The sequence below is a fragment of the Lactuca serriola genome, chromosome 6, assembly GCF_051521515.1.
Source record: "Lactuca serriola cultivar US96UC23 chromosome 6, Lser_US96UC23_V15, whole genome shotgun sequence".
In the NCBI taxonomy this organism is placed as follows: Eukaryota; Viridiplantae; Streptophyta; class Magnoliopsida; order Asterales; family Asteraceae; genus Lactuca; species Lactuca serriola.
The window spans coordinates 155,969,546-155,992,871 of NC_136413.1; the positions used below are offsets into that span (position 1 = coordinate 155,969,546).

At 37.7% G+C, this 23,326-nt stretch overlaps 1 protein-coding gene across 1 annotated transcript; it reads left to right on the plus strand.

The window, feature by feature from the left end:
- The first annotated feature begins 7,176 nt into the window (after positions 1–7,176).
- Positions 7,177–20,008, plus strand: LOC145060291 (plastid lipid-associated protein 3, chloroplastic-like). The gene is given in 3 exon segments (XM_079007984.1): positions 7,177–7,376; positions 19,269–19,464; positions 19,682–20,008. Coding segments are annotated over 3 exon segments (723 nt in total).
- The last annotated feature ends 3,318 nt before the right edge of the window (positions 20,009–23,326 follow it).

Below are 23,326 nucleotides of genomic sequence, written 5' to 3' on the forward strand. Positions count from 1 at the left end.
TTGTGGGGAGAAGCAGCAGGACACGCGGTATACGTACTCAACCGAGTGTCTACGAAAGCCTTAAACGACATCACACCATACTAGTGCTGGTCTGGAAGAAAACCTAATATCGAACACTTGAGGGTGTTCGGTTGTATAGCTCACACGAAGATTGTGAAAGGTCATCTTAGAAAGTTGGAAGATAGAAGCAAAGCTTGTGATTATCTCGGAACAGAACTGGGAACTAAAGCTTATAGGCTACTCGATCCCAACACTGGTAAAATAATTGTGAGTAAGGATGTATGTTTTGAAGAAGATAAAGGGTGGATATGGCAGAGTTCAGAAAAATTTAAAAATAATCTGGGAAGTCGGCTAATAATTGAAGGATATGGTGATGATCAATATGAGGAGGCACATGGAGACGTGCCCTATGAGCCAATGGGCTTCAGCTATGGGGATACACCATCAGGAAACTTGAGCCCAAGTGAGCAGGCCCAAATCGAAATTCACTCTAGCCCAAATAAACAAACCCAGTTCGTTGATGACGATAGTCCAAGTGAACAATCCCATGTTACTCCTGGAAACAGTCCACATACAACCTCATCGAACCCTAATATACCTTAAAGCTCAGTTGGATCCAACACCACTACTTCAGAGTCAACGGGTGGTGGTGCGCCAAAAAGATATCGTCGATTGTCAGACATCTACATAGAATAAGAAGAGTTGTTACTCACATTCGATCAAGAAGAACCAACCACTTTTGGAGAAGCAAAGAAAGATGCTGACTGGGTGAAAGCCATGAAATTAGAGTTGAGTTCCATTGAAAAGAATAGAACATGGGAGTTGGTGAATCTACCAAAGGGAAGGAAAGCAATTGGCCTCAAATGGGTCTTCAATTTAAAGCAAGACCCGAATGGTAACATCGTAAAGCACAAGACTACCTTCGTACTACCCATCACCTTGTGTCCAACTTCGCCCCAACAGACCGGGGTGCGACATCTCCGCCCGTACAATAGCTCGAATGGCGGGGAGCCAAGGCTAGAATGATAGCTGTTGTTGTAGGCGAACTCCGCAAGCGGTAGGTGAGAGTCCCAACTCCCACCGAAATCAATGACACATGCCCTCAACATGTCCTTGAGGGTCTGAATAGTCCGCTCGCTCTGGCCGTCTGTCTACGGGTGGAATGCTATGCTGAAGTGCAACCGCGTGCCCAGCTTCTCGTGAAACTTTTTCCAGAAGCGGGAGGTAAACTTGACATCCCGATCAGAGACTATGGAGACAGGAACCCCATGGCAAGACACGATCTCCCGAACGTACAATTCGGCCAATTTATCGGCCGATGAGCCCTCTCATATAGCCAAGAAATGGGCGCTCTTGGTCAATCGATCCAAGATGACCCATATAGCATCAAACCCCTTTGCCGTCTTCGGCAATTTGGTAATAAAAGCCATCGTGATCTGTTCCCATTTCCACATGGGAATCTCTAGGGGCTGCAGCTTTCCATGCGGCCTCTGATGCTCGGCCTTGACCATCCTACAGGTCAAGCACCTCTCAACGTACCAAGCGATTTCCCGCTTCATGCACGACCACCAATAGCTCAAACTCAAATCTCGATACATCTTGGTGGCCCTCGGGTGAATAGAGAAATGAGACTTATGAGCCTCCTCCATAACCGTCTGCCTAACCCCACCCGTCATCAGAACCCAAACCCGACCGCATCGGGTTAATATTCCCCGAATATCCTGCACAAACTAGGTGTTCTCGCCCTTGATCCTCTCCAGCTTCCAATTTTCCGGGCGAATGCCCTCAACCTGGGCATCTCTGACCAAACTCACCAGCGAAGAATCCACTGCTATCCTCATACATACCGCTGGGGTGGAAGAACCTGCTGACTTGCGGCTCAAAGCGTCCGCCACTATATTCGCTTTACCGGGATGGTAAAGGATCTCGCAATCGTAGTCCTTGACTACGTCTAGCCACCTGCGCTGCCTCATGTTCAGGTTCGGCTGATCCATGATATGTCTCAAGCTCTTGTGATCCGTGTAAATGGTACAACGGACCCCATAGAGGTAGTGTTCAAAGTCTAAAAGTGTATTATGTATAAGTAAAACCACAACTTAACCTTGTTTCAATAAATGATTTATAGCCAGAAGGCATCATTTGTGTAAGAAAATATCTTCTTTGAAAAACCATGTTCGTATTGAACCTTTCAAAGTAAACAAATTAAACACAAGTCAACATAAGAAAAACAAGACATTTTAAGTCAACAAAATTCAAAAGATTAAAGTCCAAAACCCATGGGATTTCGGTTCGCAGTAGGACCGAACTAACGTGTGATTTCAGTTAAGCCATGACCAAAATCACCAAGGTGATCTTGGTTTGAGCTAAGACCGAAATCACATGTGATTTCGGTTGGTGCTTGGCCGAAATCACTTTTGTTTGTGTTTGATACATTGCCGAAATCTCCTAATATCTAGATATTTTAGCCACTTGATTGGTGGATTATTTTCCCAAGAAGATAATTACACAAACCAAGGCAAACATCACTTCACCTTACCCTCTTATTCACCTATATAGCCACGATTTAGGACATCTTCAAAACACTTCTCAGTTAAATATCTTTCACCACACTTCTCTCAAAGAAGCATCTTCAACATTCATATATTAATCCCCAGTAACACTATCAACCATTTCCAGGGAAGCTTACTTCAGTTTATTCTTAGGAATCTAGGTAAGTATTCCTTATGTTTAATCTAGTGTTTAAAACACTTTCATGTTATTTCAATTAATTTACACACATTACTGTGTGTTTATGACTCATAGGATTCGAACACCTTCACGTATTCTAACTCGTAGATCATCGTTTTTACCTCGTTATCTAACCAAGAAAACACTCGAGGTGAGTTCATACCCCTACATTTTTCAAGACTTTTTACATGTTTTTGGGGGAATACAATTAAACACAAGAAAACTTATGTTAAAACACAAGTGTTTAAATACATTTTCTTACCTTTTGCGAAAAAGTACTAAATACATGAAATGGCTTTACAACCAATCTCATGAACTTTTACCACCTTTGTAATCCGTTGAGCAAAGAGTATAATTATATATATATATATATATATATATATATATATATATATATATATATATATATATATAATTATTTTACGCCATTTTATTTTCCTTGAAATAAGGATAATTACATATACAAACGTTTTCATTACCAAAACACGTAAATTCGTTGAATAAATTTGTGAGACATTTTCGTCATCATACCTACCGAGGTATACACAAAAGTCTTGTTTTATGACCAGAGTCTCATGTTAGGAGAGAGCTATACTTGTGTATATATCTATACGGGACTGATGATCTCACACCCTAACTGTTAGCTACAGTTAGACCTGCAGGTTATGGGTGACAAATGTCATAAACATTTAGATGCCTGAAGGACGTCGCGGCAGACAACTTCATCTTTAGCACGGTTATGAAAACTCACATGGGGAAACGACTATACGTTTATTTTACATGAAAACACATTTCTTCAAACGATTTTACACATGAATAAAACTACATATTACTATTTTAAGTATGGAAAACACTAGTACATTTCAGTCTTGGAACATTTAAGACTACAACTCATTTTTATCGAAAATATTGGATTTTCGGGAAACAAACACGATTACTTTACACTGAAAGGTTTACATTTATTCATACAAACTCTTATGAACTCACCAACTTAATTGCTGACACTTTTTGAAACAACTTGTATTCTCAGGGAATCATTAAAATAGGTGACCAACTTTTGAGGATGAGATGCTAAGGCGTGACACAATCTTTTTATCATTATAATGTAATTGATTTTTGAAACATGTATAATTATTTTACGCCATATAAAAATACATATATAATTATTTTATGCCATTTTATTTTCCTTGAAATAAGGATAATTACATATACAAACGTTTTCATTACAAAAACACGTAAACTCGTTGAATAAATTTGTGAGACATTGTCTTCATCATACCTACCGAGGTATATACAAAAGTCATGTTTTATAACTAGAGTCTCATGTTAGGAGAGAGAGTTATACTTGTGTATATATCTATACGTGATTGATGATCCCACACCCTAACTTTTAGCTATAGCTAGACCCGCAGGTTATGGGTGACAAATGTCATAAACATTTAGACGCCTGAAGGATGTCGCGGCAGGCAACTTCATCTTTAGCACGACTATGAAAAATCACATGGGGAAACGACTATACGTTTATTTTACACGAAAACACATTTCTTCAAATGGTTTTACACATGAATAAAACTACATATTACTATTTTAAGTATGGAAAACACTGATACATTTCTGTCTTGGAACATTTAAGACTACAACTCATTTTTATCGAAAATATCGGATTTTTTGGAAACAAACACGATTACTTTACACCGAAAGGCTTACATTTATTTATGAAAACTCTTAAGAACTCACCAACTTAATTGTTGACACTTTTTCAAACAACTTGTATTCTCAGGGAATCATTAAAACAGGTAACTACCAACTTTTGAGGATGGGATGCTAAGGCGTCACACACTCTTTTTATCATTATAATGTAATTGATTTTTGAAACATGTAACACTTATGAATGATGTAACTTTATAAATTATATTTATGATGGCTGTGTTTTCTTTGATCAGTTATATTCAATTGTTATGATACTTTACATGAAAGTCATCCATCGCCGGACGTTTCCAGCATGCTGGTTTGGGGGCATGACAGATTGGTATCAGAGTATTGTTTATAGTGAACTAAGTATATCAAACCACATAAGATACACAACATATAAATACAATGGGACTAAAACTCTCTGACGTAACATTTTCGTAGAAGTATACTTTAAAATGTTAAAATACTTTTATAAAAGCATATGTACATTCATACTTACTAGTTAAGTGTCATAACAGTAACAAACCAAAAAGTATTAAGATAAGTTGAACACTACGAGTAGGCCTTGGGGTATGTAACCAGATATGCGATGAATATAGCCTGATCAACTATTTTTATCTAGGATGTTACTAGTGTATGGCAAGGAATGGTCGTGGTGAACGACGAGTCTAAAGCTTACAAACAAACCATACAAAGAATATCAAAATTTAAAGTACTATAGGAGTATCTTATGATACTATAAAACCACAAACTTAGATTCTTTATGTACCTCTTATCTCTATTCTCGAATAGACTCTATGGCAGGATTCCACCTACCCGGAGATCCCTACTTCCTTATCCAGGGAAACGGCGGCTGGATAGAGGTAGATCCAGAGGAGGATCCTGAAGAGAATTCAGAAGAAGAGGACGGAGAAGAAGTCGAGGAAGACACCAACTCAGAAACCGAAATTTACAATCCACCACATGTCGCCCAAAATCCCAGATGGAACTTCCAGGGCCTGGCACCCCGATGGGCAGTAGATTTGAAGAGATGGAGCAAAGAGTAGGGCCAACTCCCACCCTATGGTATGGGACGAGGTTTCTACAACCTCAATAGAGGGGGTTCAGTAGACATGACTCTCCCTGTCATGGTCCGTCGCATCGCCCGCCATGGCGAACAAGCAAGGGCATCTGCCAACCAGATCATGGAGGTTGGTGCTACCATCGAAGTTACTCCAATTCGTCTTCGTCATCTGGACGAAGATCATGATCGAACACGAGATCCTATCGAGGCCCTTCAGAAGGAAGTTACTGCGACTCGAGTTGAGATGAGAAAATATCGAGATTGTCAGACCATAATGGAGATGTGTGTTATTGAGGCTGAGTACCGAGTGAAAGAGATGCTGACCTTCATGACTTCATTCCAGGGATCGCAAGATACCATGCACCATGAGTAGTTCCTATACTACTCATTTTTTTTTATATATTAGGTGTTTTCGAGTAAGCGTCAATGCTACTCTTTCCTATATGTAGGTTTGACTCTACGAATAAGTGATTACAGTATTCAAGGTGGTCGATATGCTGTCAAAATGTATCCCTTACATTGATGTATTGTAGGTATGCTTAAATGGTCAAATTTTCCCAATACTATGTACTAAAATATATCAATGAAACTGAAATGCAATTAATTTCATTGGAGTGTCACAATTAAATTCATAAATTGACTGTAATCGTTTAATTAACTATGGTAGATTTCCATCATGAATCGCTTACAAAATACACTAAAATCGGAACATAAAACGCATAGAACTAAAATAATCTAATCCGATAACACCCGACTTGTAACCACTATTGAAAACTCATCATTGTTTCATCTTCAAACTTTATGGTAGAAAAATGCCACCACGCAAATCTAACATGCGTTACAACAGCACACCAGCGACACCACCACCACCACCGGCACCACCCCCATCGATGGATAATGTAGTCTTTCAAGCTATGGTAACAACCACTGTAACTGCTGCCATAGCACAAATTAGCTCAAACGGTACCAATAGGGCTGGATTTGGTACTAATAGTTCTAACCAAGGCGACAACCATGGTCGATCAAGAGGACGCTCGTATAAGGACTTCTTGAACTTCAAACCCAAAACATTATACGGTGACGGAGGCGTCATCTTCTTGACAAGGTGGTTTAAGAAAAATGAGTTAGTGTTTAAAATAAGTGCTTGTCTGAAAGAGAGTAAGGTCAAATTCACAGCATGCACATTCACCGACGGGGCCCTCTCCTGGTGGAACGGCCAGGTCAAATCATTAACACTCCCTGTGGCCAACGCTTTTAGCTGGGAGGACCTAAATTTCATGATAGTAGTAGAGTATTGCCCAAGGGGCGAAGTCCAAAAGCTGGAGCAAGAACTCCGGAACCTCACAATGGATGGTTCCGATTTAACAACATATACGACCAGATTTAGTGACTTGGCGGTACTTTGTCCCGGGATGGTCACCCCGGAAAGCAAAAAGGTGGAGCGTTACATCTGGGGACTATCTCCCCAGATTCAAGGAAACGTGGTATCTTCAAACCCCTCCACCTTTGATAGTGTCAAACGCTTTGCACGAACGCTTGTGGATCATGGAGTCCGCTAGGGCTTTATGACGGCTATTCCCGAACAAGCAAAAGGGAGTGACAACAAAAGAAGACCCTGGAACTAGAGGAAGGGCAAATCAACATAAGAGCCTGCCAAGAGACAACAAATAGTGGCAGCCCACACTGTTACTGTCATGGCCGCCCCAGAACTAACAAAACAATATGCTGGAACTTTACCCAAATGTAACAAGTGCAACTTCCACCATGTTAGAGCTTGTCAGGAAATGCATTGCACAAATTACAACAAGAAAAGTAACACTATCCATTTTTGTAAGGAGCCAGCCCAACAGGCCGTCCCAACGACAAATACCGGAGCAAGCCGAACATGCTATGGGTAAGGGGACATTGGGAATTTCAGGAGGGAATGCCTAAAATCCAATAGCAGGAATGCTGGGGGTATAGGAAGGATTCTGACATTAAGGCACAAGGAAACCTTGAAGGACCCCATAGTGGTTGCCGTTACGTTCCTTCTCAATAACTCATATCCATGCATAATCTTTGATAGTGGTGCGGAGAGATGTTTCGTGAGCCACAAATTTAAACACACACTCAACCAAAAACCACAATCACTCAATGGATTATTTACAGTAGAAATGGAAAATGGTAAAACTGAAAGCACTAAAGACGTGTATATAGGGTGCACTCTAACTCTAAACAATCATTCCTTTCAAATCGATTTAATGGTGATTAAAATGTGGAGTTTTGACGTTATCATCGGTATGCATTGGTTAAGTCCTCATCACATTGATATCTTATGTTATGAAAAAGTCGTCCGAATCAACTTACCAAATAAAAAAACCCTCGTCATCTTCGGTGACAACCCTAGCACAAGTCTAAAAATCATCTCTTGCATCAAGGATCAGACCTACCTGCGCAAGAACTACCACACATTCCTAGCACACGTTGTTGAAAAGAAGAACGAGGTAAAGTATATCATGGATATTCAAGAAGTCTGTAAATTTCCCGATGTATTCCCAGAACACCTTTCGGGATTACCTCCGGTACGACAAGTTGAGTTCATAATCGACTTAATTCGTGGAGCCACCCCCATAGCCAAGTACCCATATCGAATTGCCCCTGCTGAAATGCAAGAATTGTCATGTCAACTAAATGAACTGCTGAGCAAAGGATTCATCAAACCAAGCTTCTCACCATGGGGAGCACAAGTCCTGTTCGTTAAGAAGAAAGACGGATATTTTCGCATGTGCATTGACTATCGAGAGTTGAAAAAACTCACCATAAAAAATCGATATCTCCTACCCTGAATCGATGACCTATTCGACCAACTTCAGGGAGCATTCTACTTCTCAAAAATCGATTTAAGGTCGGGTTACCACCAACTGCGAGTCCAGGAGGAAGATGTTTCCAAAACAACGTTACGGTCATTACGAGTTCGTGGTGATGCCTTTCGGATTGACAAATGCACTGTTCATTAACCTGATGAATTGTGTATTACTGCCTTACTTAGATAAATTTATGATAGTCTTCATCGGCAGCATGTTGGTCTATTCACGAAGTAAGGTAAAGGATAATCAACACCTACGACAAGTCCTGGAGATGTTGAGGACGGAAAATCTATATGCAAAATTTTCCAAATGCGAATTTTGGATCCGAGAAGTGGACTTCTTAGGTCATGTGATCGGCAAAGAGGGGATACAATGTGGACCGCTCCAAAATCAAGGCAATTGAGAACTAGAAAGCACCACGAACACCGACGAAGATCTGCCAATTTTTAGGTCTTGCTGGATAATACAAGAGGTTCATTTATAATTTCTTCAAAATCGCTAAGCTACTCACTACCTTGACTCAGAAAGGAGTAACCTTCAACTCGGAAGGTGAGTAAGAGGCTGCCTTCCACGCACTAAAGCAAGCCCTATGCAACGCCTGGATCTTCTCTCTCCCAGAAGGGACGAAAGACTTTGTGGTCTACTATGACGCGTCAAAGCAGGGTCTTGGGTGTGTGCTCATGCAATGAGAAAATGTCATTGCCTATGCCTCAAGACAACTTAATACTCACGAAGTGAACTACACCATGCATGACCTTTAATAAGGAGTAGTGGTGTTTGCTTTGAAAATCTGTAGACACTATCTTTATGGTACAAAGTGCACAATTTTCATGGACCATAAGAGTCTACATCACATTTTCAACCAAAAGGATCTCAACATGAGGAAAAGACGACGAGTAGTGCTACTAAATGACTACGAATGCGAGATTCATTATCATCTAGGCAAGGCCAACATAGTAGCAGACGCCCTCAGTTGAAAATAATACTCGGGCCGCCAAGTAAAATCATTAACCATGACCATCCATTCACACCTATCCACGCAGATCAAAGAGACTCATCTGGAAGCCTTGAAACCTAAAAATGTCACAGGTGAATCCTTGAGAGGAATGGATAAAAATCTGGAAGTCAAGGGTAATAGAGCTCGTTATCTTAGAAATCTGATCTGGACACCGAAGTTCGGTGGGTATAGAGACGTTGTTTTGAACGAGGCTCACAAGACCAAATAATCTATTCATCCCGGTTCAGACAAGATGTACCTAGACCTTAAGAAATTTTATTGGTGGCCAAACATGAAGGCAGAAATTGCTACCTATGTGTAAAAGTGCCTGACTTGCACCAAGGTCAAGGTAGAATACCAAAAGTCCTCGGGTTTGCTACAACAACCAAAAATACCTAAGTAGAAGTGGGAGCGGATAACCATCACTACTAGAAAAATACCCTTTAATGACACGTAAACCATGACACATAATGTTTTATGATATGCAAAACTGTGTGCCCTAAAAATAATTCCAGTTCTTCCAAAATATGAAGGATTTAGGACGCGCATTTTTGCGTGCCGTAAAATTAGTGTAAAAAAAGCCGGAGGGCACCTATCTTAAAAAGTGTATCGTGAAATCATGTTGCTTATTTTTTTTAATGAAACGCACATCTTCTTCTAACATCTTCATCTTTAGTAGCAGTGGTAAAAGGAATTACCAAAAAAATAGAAAAGTTGAAAACCCCGCCGTTGTTGGGACTATTATCTAGGGCTTTTTCAAAGAGTGCTCTCTATAATATTCGCTCCCTCACCTCCTGTTGGCGTCCTTAGGTCATCTCTTTACACTGGCGAACTCGACTCATCTCTTTCCACCAGTGACCTTGGGATCTGGTTACCTCACCGAAGACTGCAATGACTGCTCATCTTTAGAAGCCCAAAGTACGATTAAGGTATGTTTTGGTTTACAAGCCCTACCTTATCTTTATCTCGACACCTCTCAATAACCATCATCGACTTACTCCACCGACCGCTATTCGTCAAAGGTATGTTTTGGGACCTATAGACGTGTGCTATGCGTTGTGGCCCGGTTGCCCACCGCCCGGTATTATACTACCTGAAAAGATCTTCATCTTCTCCAAATAACATTGTTGTTAAGAATTAAGCAGTTGATTTGAGTTATTCCTGTTTTTGTGTGATTTGTTGTTTACTTTGTTGGTATTTATGTTTACATTTTGGTACTCGCAGATAACAGAGGAAGTTATAAACTTAGTAAATAGGGTTTGAAGAAGGGTTTACACTTTACACTACAGAGAAGATATCTAATTGAGTATGGTTTAGGAGAACAAACAGAGTTAAGAGTTAAGAGGGACTAGAGAGAAAGAGAAAAATGGTGGTAGATGATGATAAGGTAAAGAGAACTTGGGATCTGCTATCGAGCTTCTCAGACTTCTGTTCCCACCAGGACCACATTAAGATTCACCACTCTTGACATCATTAACACCACCTCATTCGATGCTGATCAGTCCATGAACCTTCTTGTACGCCCTCTCATCTCATCTTGAAATTGTATCCCTTAGATATTTTCTCTCTTCTTTTATCTCTTAATGTTGTACCAAAATCTGGGTTATATTTATAATTTAATTGAACCCATTTCATGTCAGAGGCAAAAAATTTCTCTCTACAGGTATAAAGTGTATATACATATCACTATGCTATTCAAGACTTACAATGAAGGCTCCATATTACCTGTATTCCAGATTTAGAAATCTAGATTTCTCCACTTAGTCTTGATTAATCGGACATGTTTTTGCCAACACCTTCATGCTGTTATCCTTAGCCACTTAGAGGAGTAAAATTGTTCAATTAGAGAGTCAAGGTTGAACCTGTGCGTTAGCTGTATCTTTCTCCTGACTCTATCTTGAGTTACTAGAATCTTGAGTCTTTAAAGGTTAAGTTAAATGCCCTATTTACCCTTTGTTGATAATTATTTTAAATCTACCCCACATCCATCAAGTCATTCCATTATAATTATAAATAACCTAAGCGAACTAAAAGGAAACTGTAATTGTTCTATAGCCCCACCCTTTCTTTATACTACTTTAAGCCTTTCGAATTCTCTCCTTGTAAGCATTCTAAAGGTAATTTCAAGTTCCTTCTGTTGGATTAATGTCTAAGTCCATAACTATATTTGGTAAGACTTGACCCGACCCGGCATGGTCCATTTGGGTTGCATACCATCATGCACTTGAATGAGAGAAATAAGACACTTATGGTTATTAATATATTATAAGTTCTAGTATATTAATAATAAGAATAATAAGATTATTTAATTAGTATTGATCAAGAATTAATCTAGGATTAATTAAGTGATCAAAAGAAGACTAATTAAATATATGGGTTGATTGTGTAAATCATCCATACTTGTATAGTGGGCTAATGCTCCATGGATAATCAAGTTGGGCTAAAACCCATAGGATGGTCCATGGATGCTCCATGGTGTATTTGTACCCATGGATCCAAGGAAATGGAAAGCCATGACAATTAAGAGTTTACCCTAATTGTGTAACTATATAAGCATCTTATTATTGAGGAAAAATCGGCCACTAGAGATAGTGAAGAAAGGGCTAGCCGATTTTGAAGAGTGTAGAATTCTCTCAAGTTATTCTAAGTGTTTTGATGATTGTGATTCCATTTGAGGTGTCACACTTGGGGCACTAGGCACTCAAGCTTCATGAAGACTTTCTACATCAAAGAGGTATGCATTCTATCTTGCTATAGTTATTGTTTTGTATGCTAGATTAGGATAATACCTTGGAAGTTCTTATTTGCATGTATAATAGAGAAAACATAGATCCAAGGTATTTAGGGTTGCATGTACACTTAGGAAGTGTTAGAATGCTCAAAACCCAACAGTGGTATCAGAGCCACGGGTTGTTTTCTGTTATATTGATGCAAATATTTTATTTTCAAAGTTGGAAAAAAAAAACATGAAGTTTGTCAAATTTTAAGATAATTACTTGTTCTTGTGAAAAACTAATTATTTGTAAAATTTGAATAATTTGCTTTATGAGTTGAATTAGGTCAAATTTAATAAAAGATAAAATAATATGATTATTTTATTAGTTTTAAAAGTTTGATCTAAAGAGTTTTATTTTTGAAACCTCCATAAGTTATGGATATGAAAAGGTTTTAAAAAAAAATTGATTCAAAGTTTTTTTGGAGTTACAAAAGTTGGTGTTAATCCAAATTAATCTAAGAATTGATTCTAAAATGTGTTTTTGTAACTTGTCCTCAAGTTATATGAAAAGTCACATTTAAGAATCATAAAACTCATAAAAATTGGCAAAGGTTACAAAAATGAAGAGTCTAGTTCTAATTAAATGGTTTTATGACTCCATAACTTGTCCTCAAGTTATGGAGGACCAAGAGTCTCTTCATTTAATAAAATAAAATAAAATAAAAAAAAGGTGTAACCTTAATTAATTCCATAAGTTATAAAATAAAGAAAAGTTAATTCTTTTATTAGTTTAAAGTCTTCCATAACTTGTCCTCAAGTTATGGAACTTGAAGAGTTTTTGGATTAAAACTACTTTAAACACATAAGTTATGGAATTAATTAGTTCTGAATAGTTTCAAAACTTGCCCTCAAGTTTTGGAATTTGTAAAGTTTTCTCTTATGAATACTTTAATTCCAAGTTAGCCCTTAGAATTTTAAAAGTTAAAATTCAACCCTTATACTTTATAATATTATAAGTTAATAATATATATATGTATAAGAGTAAAGTCAGTCTTACCGCTAGTACGCCTCATTCACGAAGCCGGTCTATAAGGTGGGTATAAGGTTGTTGCCTATAAAATGGCAACTTAATGGGTGTCCACTCTCACCCACCGCTTGCTTGACTGGTGGAGGGTCGTTAGCCGAACGGGTTTGACAGGACTAGAATTCTCCCTTCATTAAAAGTATTAATGAAAAATACTAAGTAACTAAACTCTTAATAATACCCAATCTTAGTTACTTAGGAAAAATGTGAATAAGGTGCTAACCCATGAAATTACACTTTACACTTTGTCTAAGTCGTTAGTGGAGCGTGTGTGGTTAACCGGCACACTAACTTGGACTTAACAAGGTAGGTAAAGGGTGACTTAATATTTATCATAGTATGGATGGAGCGTGTGTGGTTAACCGGCACATCGGTTGAGGGGTAATTTATTAAGGGTACCAAGTAATTTGCATGGTTACTTCACACCTTGTTTTGTGATCCTCGGCATCCCAGTCACAAAACCTGAAGGGCACACTCGAGATTGAAACATGCCTTTGAAAAGTTCAATGAATCTCAAAGATCTAGGAGTTTCAAAACCAATTAAAACCTAATAATTCATTTCGTTTATCTTGGTGGAAATTGGTGAATCGTCATTCACCTACCTTCAAATATTTTATAGCTTGGATTACGGCATACCTCTTCTAAGTTATAAAATAGTTTGTTGGGTCCTAGCCTTAATATTTCATATTGGGTGTCATATTAAGGACTTTAAATCAACTATCTTGAATATCTCCCAAAAGATGTATGTAATAGACACCTATGATCTTCCCAAATCTAGTGAAACAAGGTTTCCTAAATGAAGATGATGTCCTTCGGAAATCATACTTCTTTCACCTCCTCCAATTATTCTCCCCAACCCACAAGTTCTTGAAAAGTTTAAGGTCACTCAAGCCCTATTGGCAAGGCAAGGTCTAGGTGTGAACACATCTTGGAGATGTAGTCACATATTGACAAGCCGGGAGAGTTGGGTGTCAAAGTCTTGAGAAAGTTGGTGGTTCAATCACTTTCTAAGTCACATAGTGAGTTCCTTTGGGACACCTATGAAACAGACTATGACAAGACCCTTAATGATCTTATCTATTTGCTAAGATCAACTTCCTAAAACTTTATGGACATTGACAATGATGACATCGGATATCCAGTAAAGCATTCTCTTCCCAATGGAAAGGGATCAACCATAGTCAACTCGGTTGACCAAATGGTAAAGAGAAAAGCTAAGTCTGTGATAGTCCCTTGTACCATTATCAAAGGGTCCATATGTTTATATTGCCAAAGGAAGGGGCATTGGTTGTGAAGCTGCCAAATTTACCTAAGGATGTTAAAGTCAATAAGTTTGACTCTACTTCAGGTAAAGACCACTATCTAACTCTGTTAAGTTTCTATTCTGAGATTCCTGATACATGATGTGACTGGGTCACATGGTGATGTTTTAAGAATCAAAGAAAAGTGAAGATACTTAAAGAAAGAATATGCTGAATCTGATCGCGTAGATGGTTTTCTATCGCGTAGTTTGAAGATCGGATTCTTGAGCTACTTCTTAGGAGTTATGAGATATTGCTTAGGAATAGATAACAACAAGTTTTCATATGGATTGTAAGGATAAGTTTTTCCGCAAAGTTTTAAAATAAAAGAAAATTTTTTTTGATTTTATTTATTTTAAAATATCCTTACAATGGCTTTTGAGGAAAAATTGTTGCTTATATGATTCCATTAAGAGCAAGAGTGGAAATATGAAATTGATTCTTTCATTTGTGGTAATGTCTAGATTTACCAAATAAGGAAAGATTCTCATCACCCAAGTTTCATTTGGACCGGGACTTGGAATCATGCAAGTTATATAGCATGATGAATGAGAACTTTCAAGTTTTGGAAAAATTAAGACTAATTACTGGTTCACATGGATGTGTGAGTCAAGTGAAGGACTAAGGGATCGAGTACACATTCTTGTGCACTGATTAAGTCCACCACAAAAGATTGATAAGACTATTCGTCATAGTTTACTAAAGCTCAGTAAATATGATTATACTTACAAGCTTAAGTGTAACTCTGAGACATTGGAAAAGGTTCCAATGTATGGCAGAGCGAATAAGAAGAATCAAATTAGGCAGAAGGATAAAAGTTTCTCAAATCTGAAAAGATGGGAGAGTACTTTAGTATCAGCTTTTGTGATCATCTTAATGATTAAGAAACCATAGCACAATTAGTTCTCTAAGGAAATCTTAGTGCATTCTTATGACTAAGAAGAGGGATCTTGAATTGTTGAAATGGTTAAATCAAGAAGATGAGTCATATTTCGTTCCAATACAAGTATTAGAGTCATACTACAAGATTGTAACTTGACTGACATGTCTCAAAAGAAGGTTTAAAACACTTGTCAAATGTAAGAGTAAAAGTTTTCTACTCCTGTACATTTGAAATTGGTAAGTTGTGATGTTTTGGATAAAACAAAGACCAACTAAGGCCAATTGTGTGAAGTGTTTGTCTTGATTAGAATCCACACTATCTCTTGGATATTTGACAAGGGAGTCTTATAGGTCAAGAGGACAGTGGGAGTCTTAAAGGTCTTGAAAGTCTCAAGAACTAATCAAGAATAAAACCTAAAGTTCTTCACTAGCACACGACTTGAGGTTTATAACCTATCGTGTTGACATATCTGTGCCCATTCCAGTTAAAGTTGGCTTTGCATATGAGTTCTTAGAGTTCTCAGTTTGTTGCATAACAACTTGGAAGCAATGGCAGGCCCTTGAGCTGCCAAGTGGCAAGAAGTTAAGATTGTGTTCAATCCATATGGTTTTGGAGTTGTCATTATCTTTGTCTTATGATTATGGTTTTGACAAATTCATATGGGTAGGAACTCATACACCATATAAATCTAAGTGTCATAAGGTTTCTCTCCGATTCATGAAAATGATGGTGAGGAAACACTTTCACTAAGTAGATTTTAGCTAGATAGCAATTGTGATATTTGCATTCTTAAAGTCGTTAGTGGAGCGTGTGTGGTTTACCGGCACACTAACCTGGACTTGTGAGAAGTGGCAAAAAGGTCTAACCATTATGATTGCGGCATACCTCTTCATAATTGTTTAGACTCACAAGTGTGCTATCTAAGGGAAGGTGTATGATTTTGATACAGCTTTATCAAAACAATCTAGCATCAGAAATCTGAACTTTGGTAAGAAAGTCAATGAAGTATTGATTTCTAGAAGTCCAGCTGATTTCTGAGTACATGTCAAAGCTAGTGGGAGCATAAGTGTTATGCTAATAATCATCATGTTAGTGGGAGCATGATAATTATGATAAGCATTAAAAGATTAGCAATGTTAATTAGAGAAAACAAAAGGTTTCAATTGGGAAAAGTTGTTTTGCTCTAATTAAGGGAGAGGAAATTATACTTCATCTCAAATCTATAAGCTTAGATCGTGAGGTTTTAATCATTTAGTCAAGGATATATATATGAATTTCATGTTGGAATGGCTCAACATAAGGAAATTCTGTATATGAGTCCATTATTTGCGTTCTAAAATTCGATTATGATTACGGCATCCCTTTTCATAATCTAAATTATGAGAACTTGGCAAATTGAAATGGAAATGTTATAGCAAAAGACTGGTTTAGTCTTTATGTGAGACATCATGAATCGTGTCCCATATGCTTCGGATATAGGATCGATTACATGTGCTATATTCATCCGATCTAAAATTTTCCAAATGCCTAGGGCATTAAGAAGGGAAAAGGTTTAGAACTGGATATGACTAAAAGGATTAAACAATTGTCGAGGACAATCTAAGGTTTACCAAAGATTGGTTGCTCAAGGACAGTTGGAAGTATAGTGATAATTCTGGAAGGACCATATTGACATAATCTGTAAGGAGGCAACTCTTGATCAGAAGTAATAGTCAAAATGGAATCTGGAAATGTTTCAGAGTTAGAATTTCAATCTGTGTAAGATTAAGGAAACTTAATGCAAGAAGGATATTTCCAAGGAGTTGATCTCCTTTGGAATTCTCTGTAATGATTGTTGCCAAGTCTTTATGACTTTGTGCATAATCATTGCGAGAGGATCAATGCATATAAGTTTAGAATCTAACAGATTTCAGTAAATGGCATGAATTTGGAATTCTTGCATTTGCAGTAAGGATTTGGGGGTGTGAAAAGAGAATCATTGAAGTTATGTTCAATTGATCTAGTTCACAAAGTAAAGATCATAGAAAAACATAGTATGCATACTTGGTGTGTGGCATGACTAGTGTTTTGAAAAAAACATAGTGTACATGCTTGGAGCATGGGACAACTATTGTTTTAAATTCAAGAATAAAGTTGATAGCTGAAACAGTGTACAATGAATAATGTGTAATCATATGGTGATAAATAAAAGGTGTTTTATTTATGTTCAAAGGGTTGATACCATATTGGATTCAATTATTATTGTGTTTCACTTTGCATGTTTTGACTTCCCGAATAAACTGGATTATTCTTCCGGAATGACTAAGTTATTCAAACCATCCACAGTCGGTCATATGTTGGAAGTAGATATGAATTAAGACTGTCATGGGTTGGCTTGTAGAGGTCTAAGGTGTTGGACAAGGCTACAACAATCATGAGTGCTCATAAGTTCTGAGTATTGGATTCAACCCGCGCTCATTGGAATCACTTCATGGATTTTATCACGAGTGATCATGAGACGATAATATCTTATATTCTTCAAACCTAGAGATATGAGTTGTTACTATGAGTTGATAGTACATTGATAGCACGAAAACGCATTTGGTAACTCGGTGCTATAAAACGTGCCTTTGTGTATGATTCAACAAGTAGTAGAACAAGCCATATGAGTCGAAGTTTATCTGTTCCTTTTACCTTCGGGATAAAAGCGATATCTGTGGGCCCCTCGATGATTTGATGATGACAAATGGAAGTGCTCGGCCGGGCCAAGACTGATTTGATTTGTTCAATTAGTCAGTTGTCATAAATCGGAAATCGGGAAACAACAAATGGACAGAGAGAATGATTATAATCCATGTCTCAGTCCATATGATATCTAGAATGGAGGAATATATGATCCCTTATCTAACGGACAAGTCACTGACAAAGGTCAGAGTTCATCTACAAGGTCAGAGTTCGACAGAAGCTTTTGAGAGCTACGATTGCCAGTTGGTTCCTAAAGTCATACGCAATAATAGTTTTAGACTTATCCAAGTGGGAGACTGTTGGATTAATGTCTAAGTCCATAACTATATTTGGTAAGACTTGACCCGACCCGGCATGGTCCATTTGGGTTGCATACCATCATGCACTTGAATGAGAGAAATAAGACACTTATGGTTATTAATATATTATAAGTTCTAGTATATTAATAATAAGAATAATAAGATTATTTAATTAGTATTGATCAAGAATTAATCTAGGATTAATTAAGTGATCAAAAGAAGACTAATTAAATATATGGGTTGATTGTGTAAATCATCCATACTTGTATAGTGGGCTAATGCTCCATGGATAATCAAGTTGGGCTAAAACCCATAGGATGGTCCATGGATGCTCCATGGTGTATTTGTACCCATGGATCCAAGGAAATGGAAAGCCATGACAATTAAGAGTTTACCCTAATTGTGTAACTATATAAGCATCTTATTATTGAGGAAAAATCGGCCACTAGAGATAGTGAAGAAAGGGCTAGCCGATTTTGAAGAGTGTAGAATTCTCTCAAGTTATTCTAAGTGTTTTGATGATTGTGATTCCATTTGAGGTGTCACACTTGGGGCACTAGGCACTCAAGCTTCATGAAGACTTTCTACATCAAAGAGGTATGCATTCTATCTTGCTATAGTTATTGTTTTGTATGCTAGATTAGGATAATACCTTGGAAGTTCTTATTTGCATGTATAATAGAGAAAACATAGATCCAAGGTATTTAGGGTTGCATGTACACTTAGGAAGTGTTAGAATGCTCAAAACCCAACACCTTCCCCATTTACCTATTTCTTCTTACTTCGCTTGCTTCACTTAGTTATTAATCATTTATTTTAGCAATCATGTTTACTTCTTTCTCCAACCATTTTCCTCATAATTTCTAAATTTTCCCATTCTGCCCTTGTTGTGTTCTGAAACATATTTTGTTAGTGTGGTAACATAACAATTAACAGGTACACTGCATTTTCTGAGCTATTACCACTTCTGGCTGTGGGCACAACTCTATTGTTGAAGGTTGACAAGACTTGTCAACAAATCTCTGCCACCACCCTTTCCATTGATAATTCCATCACATTCTCCACTCCTTTTGCTACTTTCACCTCCACTGCATCTGCAAACACTGAAGTCAAAAGTCCCTCAAGAATCCAGGTACCTTTTTATTTTTATTTTTTTTACAATACAAATGTGCAGACTTCCATTCGTTTGTTTATTATAGGTTAGCACCCTACTTTGACTTCTAATTCTTCCTATTTCAACATTCTACTTTGAAAATCTACTAATTTATAGCAATATCATGAAAATGACCTATTTACCCTTTGTTGAAAATTAAGTTAAATCTATAATAAATATTTCATGATCTTTTCAGGTACAATTTAAGGAATGGAGTTTTCAGCCTCCAAAAAGAAAGTCAAATGTAAGACTTCTGAAAAGTGTTGAGATTTTTGGCTAAAATATAAATTTGTCAGTTGTATAGCAATCTCTGAACCCTTTACAAGAGGTTGTGGCAAGTTTAGCAGGTGCCATTTCAGGTCAAGCTCCTCTTAAGATTAAAATCCCAGGTGAAAGAACAAAATCCTGGCTTTTGACCACATACTTTGACAAGGATTTAAGGATTTCCAGAGGTGATGTTGGCCTCTTTGTTCTTTTATCAACTTTTCTTTCTTTTGGGTTTTGTCAGATCAGATACTTATGAACCCATGCAATTCACTTATCTTTTTGCTTTGTATGTTGAACTTTCACCAAGCATATGGGGACTCCTCATTCCAGGAATGTAAGAAAGCATCTGAAGAAGTAATGTCAGTTATTGTTAAAAAACTTCAGGTACATTCATAGTTAATTTGTTTCTCAAAATTTTTCAAATCCTTATATAGCCGTTTGGAAGATATGTATTATCAAGAATATAGAGAAAAAAATATTGCACATATGGTCTTTCAGGATAACTAGTTTTTCTTTTTTGATCTTTTATATTTATATTTATTTTCATTTTCATGATTTGTACATGTTACTCTTTAGGAAATTAGGTCCTCATTGTCATTGTCAGGTGGTGTATGCTTTTGATCCTACTGAAGTGCATCACACCTTTAGAGCAGCTAGAGAAAGGTTCTTGCAACTGAAAACAGTTATATATTTTGAAATCCATGAATGTAGGATTTTCATTTGTTCATGTCACATCATGCTACTTATGAAAAAAAGTATCTTTGTGACAATATATCATACTTCAACTTTTTTTTTTGTAGCTAAACTTTATAGTGTGATTAACAAAAGCTATTTTTGTTTCAACTAATTCCCAAGTCATTGCTTGCCATCCATGCCCGGTGGACAGCAGCCCAGTACACCAGGTGGCAAACCAATGACATGGATGATTTTTAAGTTACATAGTTAGTGAAAACCTATTAATAACAATGTACAATTAGATCTCCTTAATGCCAATGTATTACAATTTTTTAATGTGATGTTATTGGATGAAATTGATTGCTTTGGTATATATTTGTTTATATATTTTTGTATTATGCGTAAATCAATATCGTAAAGGCAAGTCGCATATGCATATCGTAAATGGTTGTTGAAATTTATGACACGCAAATGTGTGTCATCTTCCTTTATGACAGGGGCTTTAATGATACGCAATGCGCGTCGTAAGATTACAACACGCAAATTCATGTCGTCTTTCTTTAGGACAGGGCCTTCCTTGATACGCATTGCGTGTCGTAACTGCGCGTCATAAATGCGTGTCATAAATGCGCGTCGTAAATGTGCATCGTAAATAGACGATGCACAAAAGTGTGTCGTCTCTCGTTATGACATGGCCTTACTTGACATGGATTTGCGCGTCGTCTGAGCATTTTACGAGAAGCATTGCACGTCGTAAAAGGTTGTTTTTCTAGTAGTGCATGGACTTCATAACCAAGTTACCCAAGACAACAGGTGGACTCGACACCATCTGGGTGATCGTTGAGAAGTTGACCAAATCCGTGCACTTCCTGCCAATTAAATAGACAGACAAGACGGTGTCGCAATATCCATCATCTCTGATAGAGATAGCAGATTCACCTGGCGGTTCTGGCAGTCGCTACAAAAGTCATTGGGAACCTAACTCGACATGAGTACAACGTACCATCCCCAGACTGATGGGAAAAGCGGATGAACCATTCAGACGCTGGAAGACATGTTGAGAGATTGTGTGCTATACTTTGGTAAAGCTTGGGATACGCATTTACCACTCATCGAATTCTCATACAATAACAACTATCACGCTAGCATCAAATTCGCGACATACAAAGCTCTTTATGGATGCAAGTGCATATCACCTCTGTCTAGGTTGAGGTGGGTGACACACAGCTAGCAAATGGGAAAGTTCCCAACAACACTCTCACTGGCCCTAAGATCATAAGAGAGACAACAAAGAAGATCGTCCAAATTCGAGAATGACTAAAATCATCTAGGAATCGGCAAAATAACTATGCAGACAAGCGATGCATACCCTTGAAATTCTAAGTTGGTAACCGCGTTCTGTTATAGGTCTCACCCTGGAAGGGTATTATACATTTTGGAAAATGTGGAAAACTAAATCCATGGTACATCGGACCTTTCGAAATCCTTGCTAGAATCGGCCTGGTGGCTTATAAACTTTGACTACCACAAGAACTTAGTAACATACACCTCACATTCTGTTACATCCCCAAAATCTCGGCCAGAAAAGACCGATTTTCATTTATGCTTTTAAATATTTTCAGAGTAAATCCTTTTGATTTGAAAGAGTTGCGGAATTTGTTCCCAAAAACAAAACATGATAAAACATTGTTTACCGAAGCATTTCATAAAAGAAATGTATTTTTCATTATAATCAAAACTCGGGGTGTCATGTTCCGATACAGACCAATAAGCATAAACGAATACATTACAAGTCATATAACAAATATAAACATATGCAGACTTGTAAACAAAACAACTTGATGGTTCATCCATCTCATGCCCTTCCGCCACTACCTGTAATACAATTTAAAACTGAGTGGGTCAGGCTTGGGAGCCTGGTGAGCATATAGGGTTTTCAACCCACAATAAATATCATATTTAATTTTCACCAACCAACAATAACCCAATTACCCATTCCCGTTATTCTCACTTTAATGTCCCTAAAACAACTAACATAAGGGACCTAGTCTAAGAATATTTCATCGGGGCGACAACACATGCTTCGGGGGTACCTCAGCAATATAAGTCAAATAAGGAAACCATGAGGGGGATGGAGTACAGCGAATGAACACCCAAGTTCATTAACACCTACAGGTGGCGAACCTGCTAATGTTTCCACAAGACTGTCTAGAATAGCCAGTGGTCGTCATCTAAACTCCGCTAGATGACTCAATCAAACAACAACGAGGCCTCTCATCTGTTTATTACACACCAACTGTCTACCCATGTTCTACCCAACATATTAGTAGATAAAAATATACATTTGTATACATAGTTTAAAGAAAACCTGTATAGCATGCTTTAATCAACACATATATCACAAAACAGATGAGGCACACACACACATAACACATATCTCATAAAGAAATAAGCAGATCTATAAGATAGAAGAGAGTGAATACTCATTCACACATAACACAACCAAATATATACACATAGCATGTATTTTATATAAAATACTTCGTATTATTGTATTAGAAAGAAAATAACTACACACTCACTTGATCAGAAGATGATCGGACAACACTACGGATTATAGAAGTAGTAATCCACAACAGATCTGGAAGATCTTCACAAAAATCGAACTTCTCACGGGCAGAGCTTCGACTCGGAAACCGCACTTCTCGGGATCTTCGGGATCTCGGGACTTGCCTCGGGGCTAGAGTATGATACCGGGGCTTCGGGGGGTAAAAAATGCAGAGCTTCGGCGCAAAGACGAGAAGAAATGGGCAAATAAACCCTGAACCCTCGCATCCTATTTATAGTGAAAATATCTGATGTACTCGCCGAGTAGGGGACACCTACTCGCCGAGTTGGT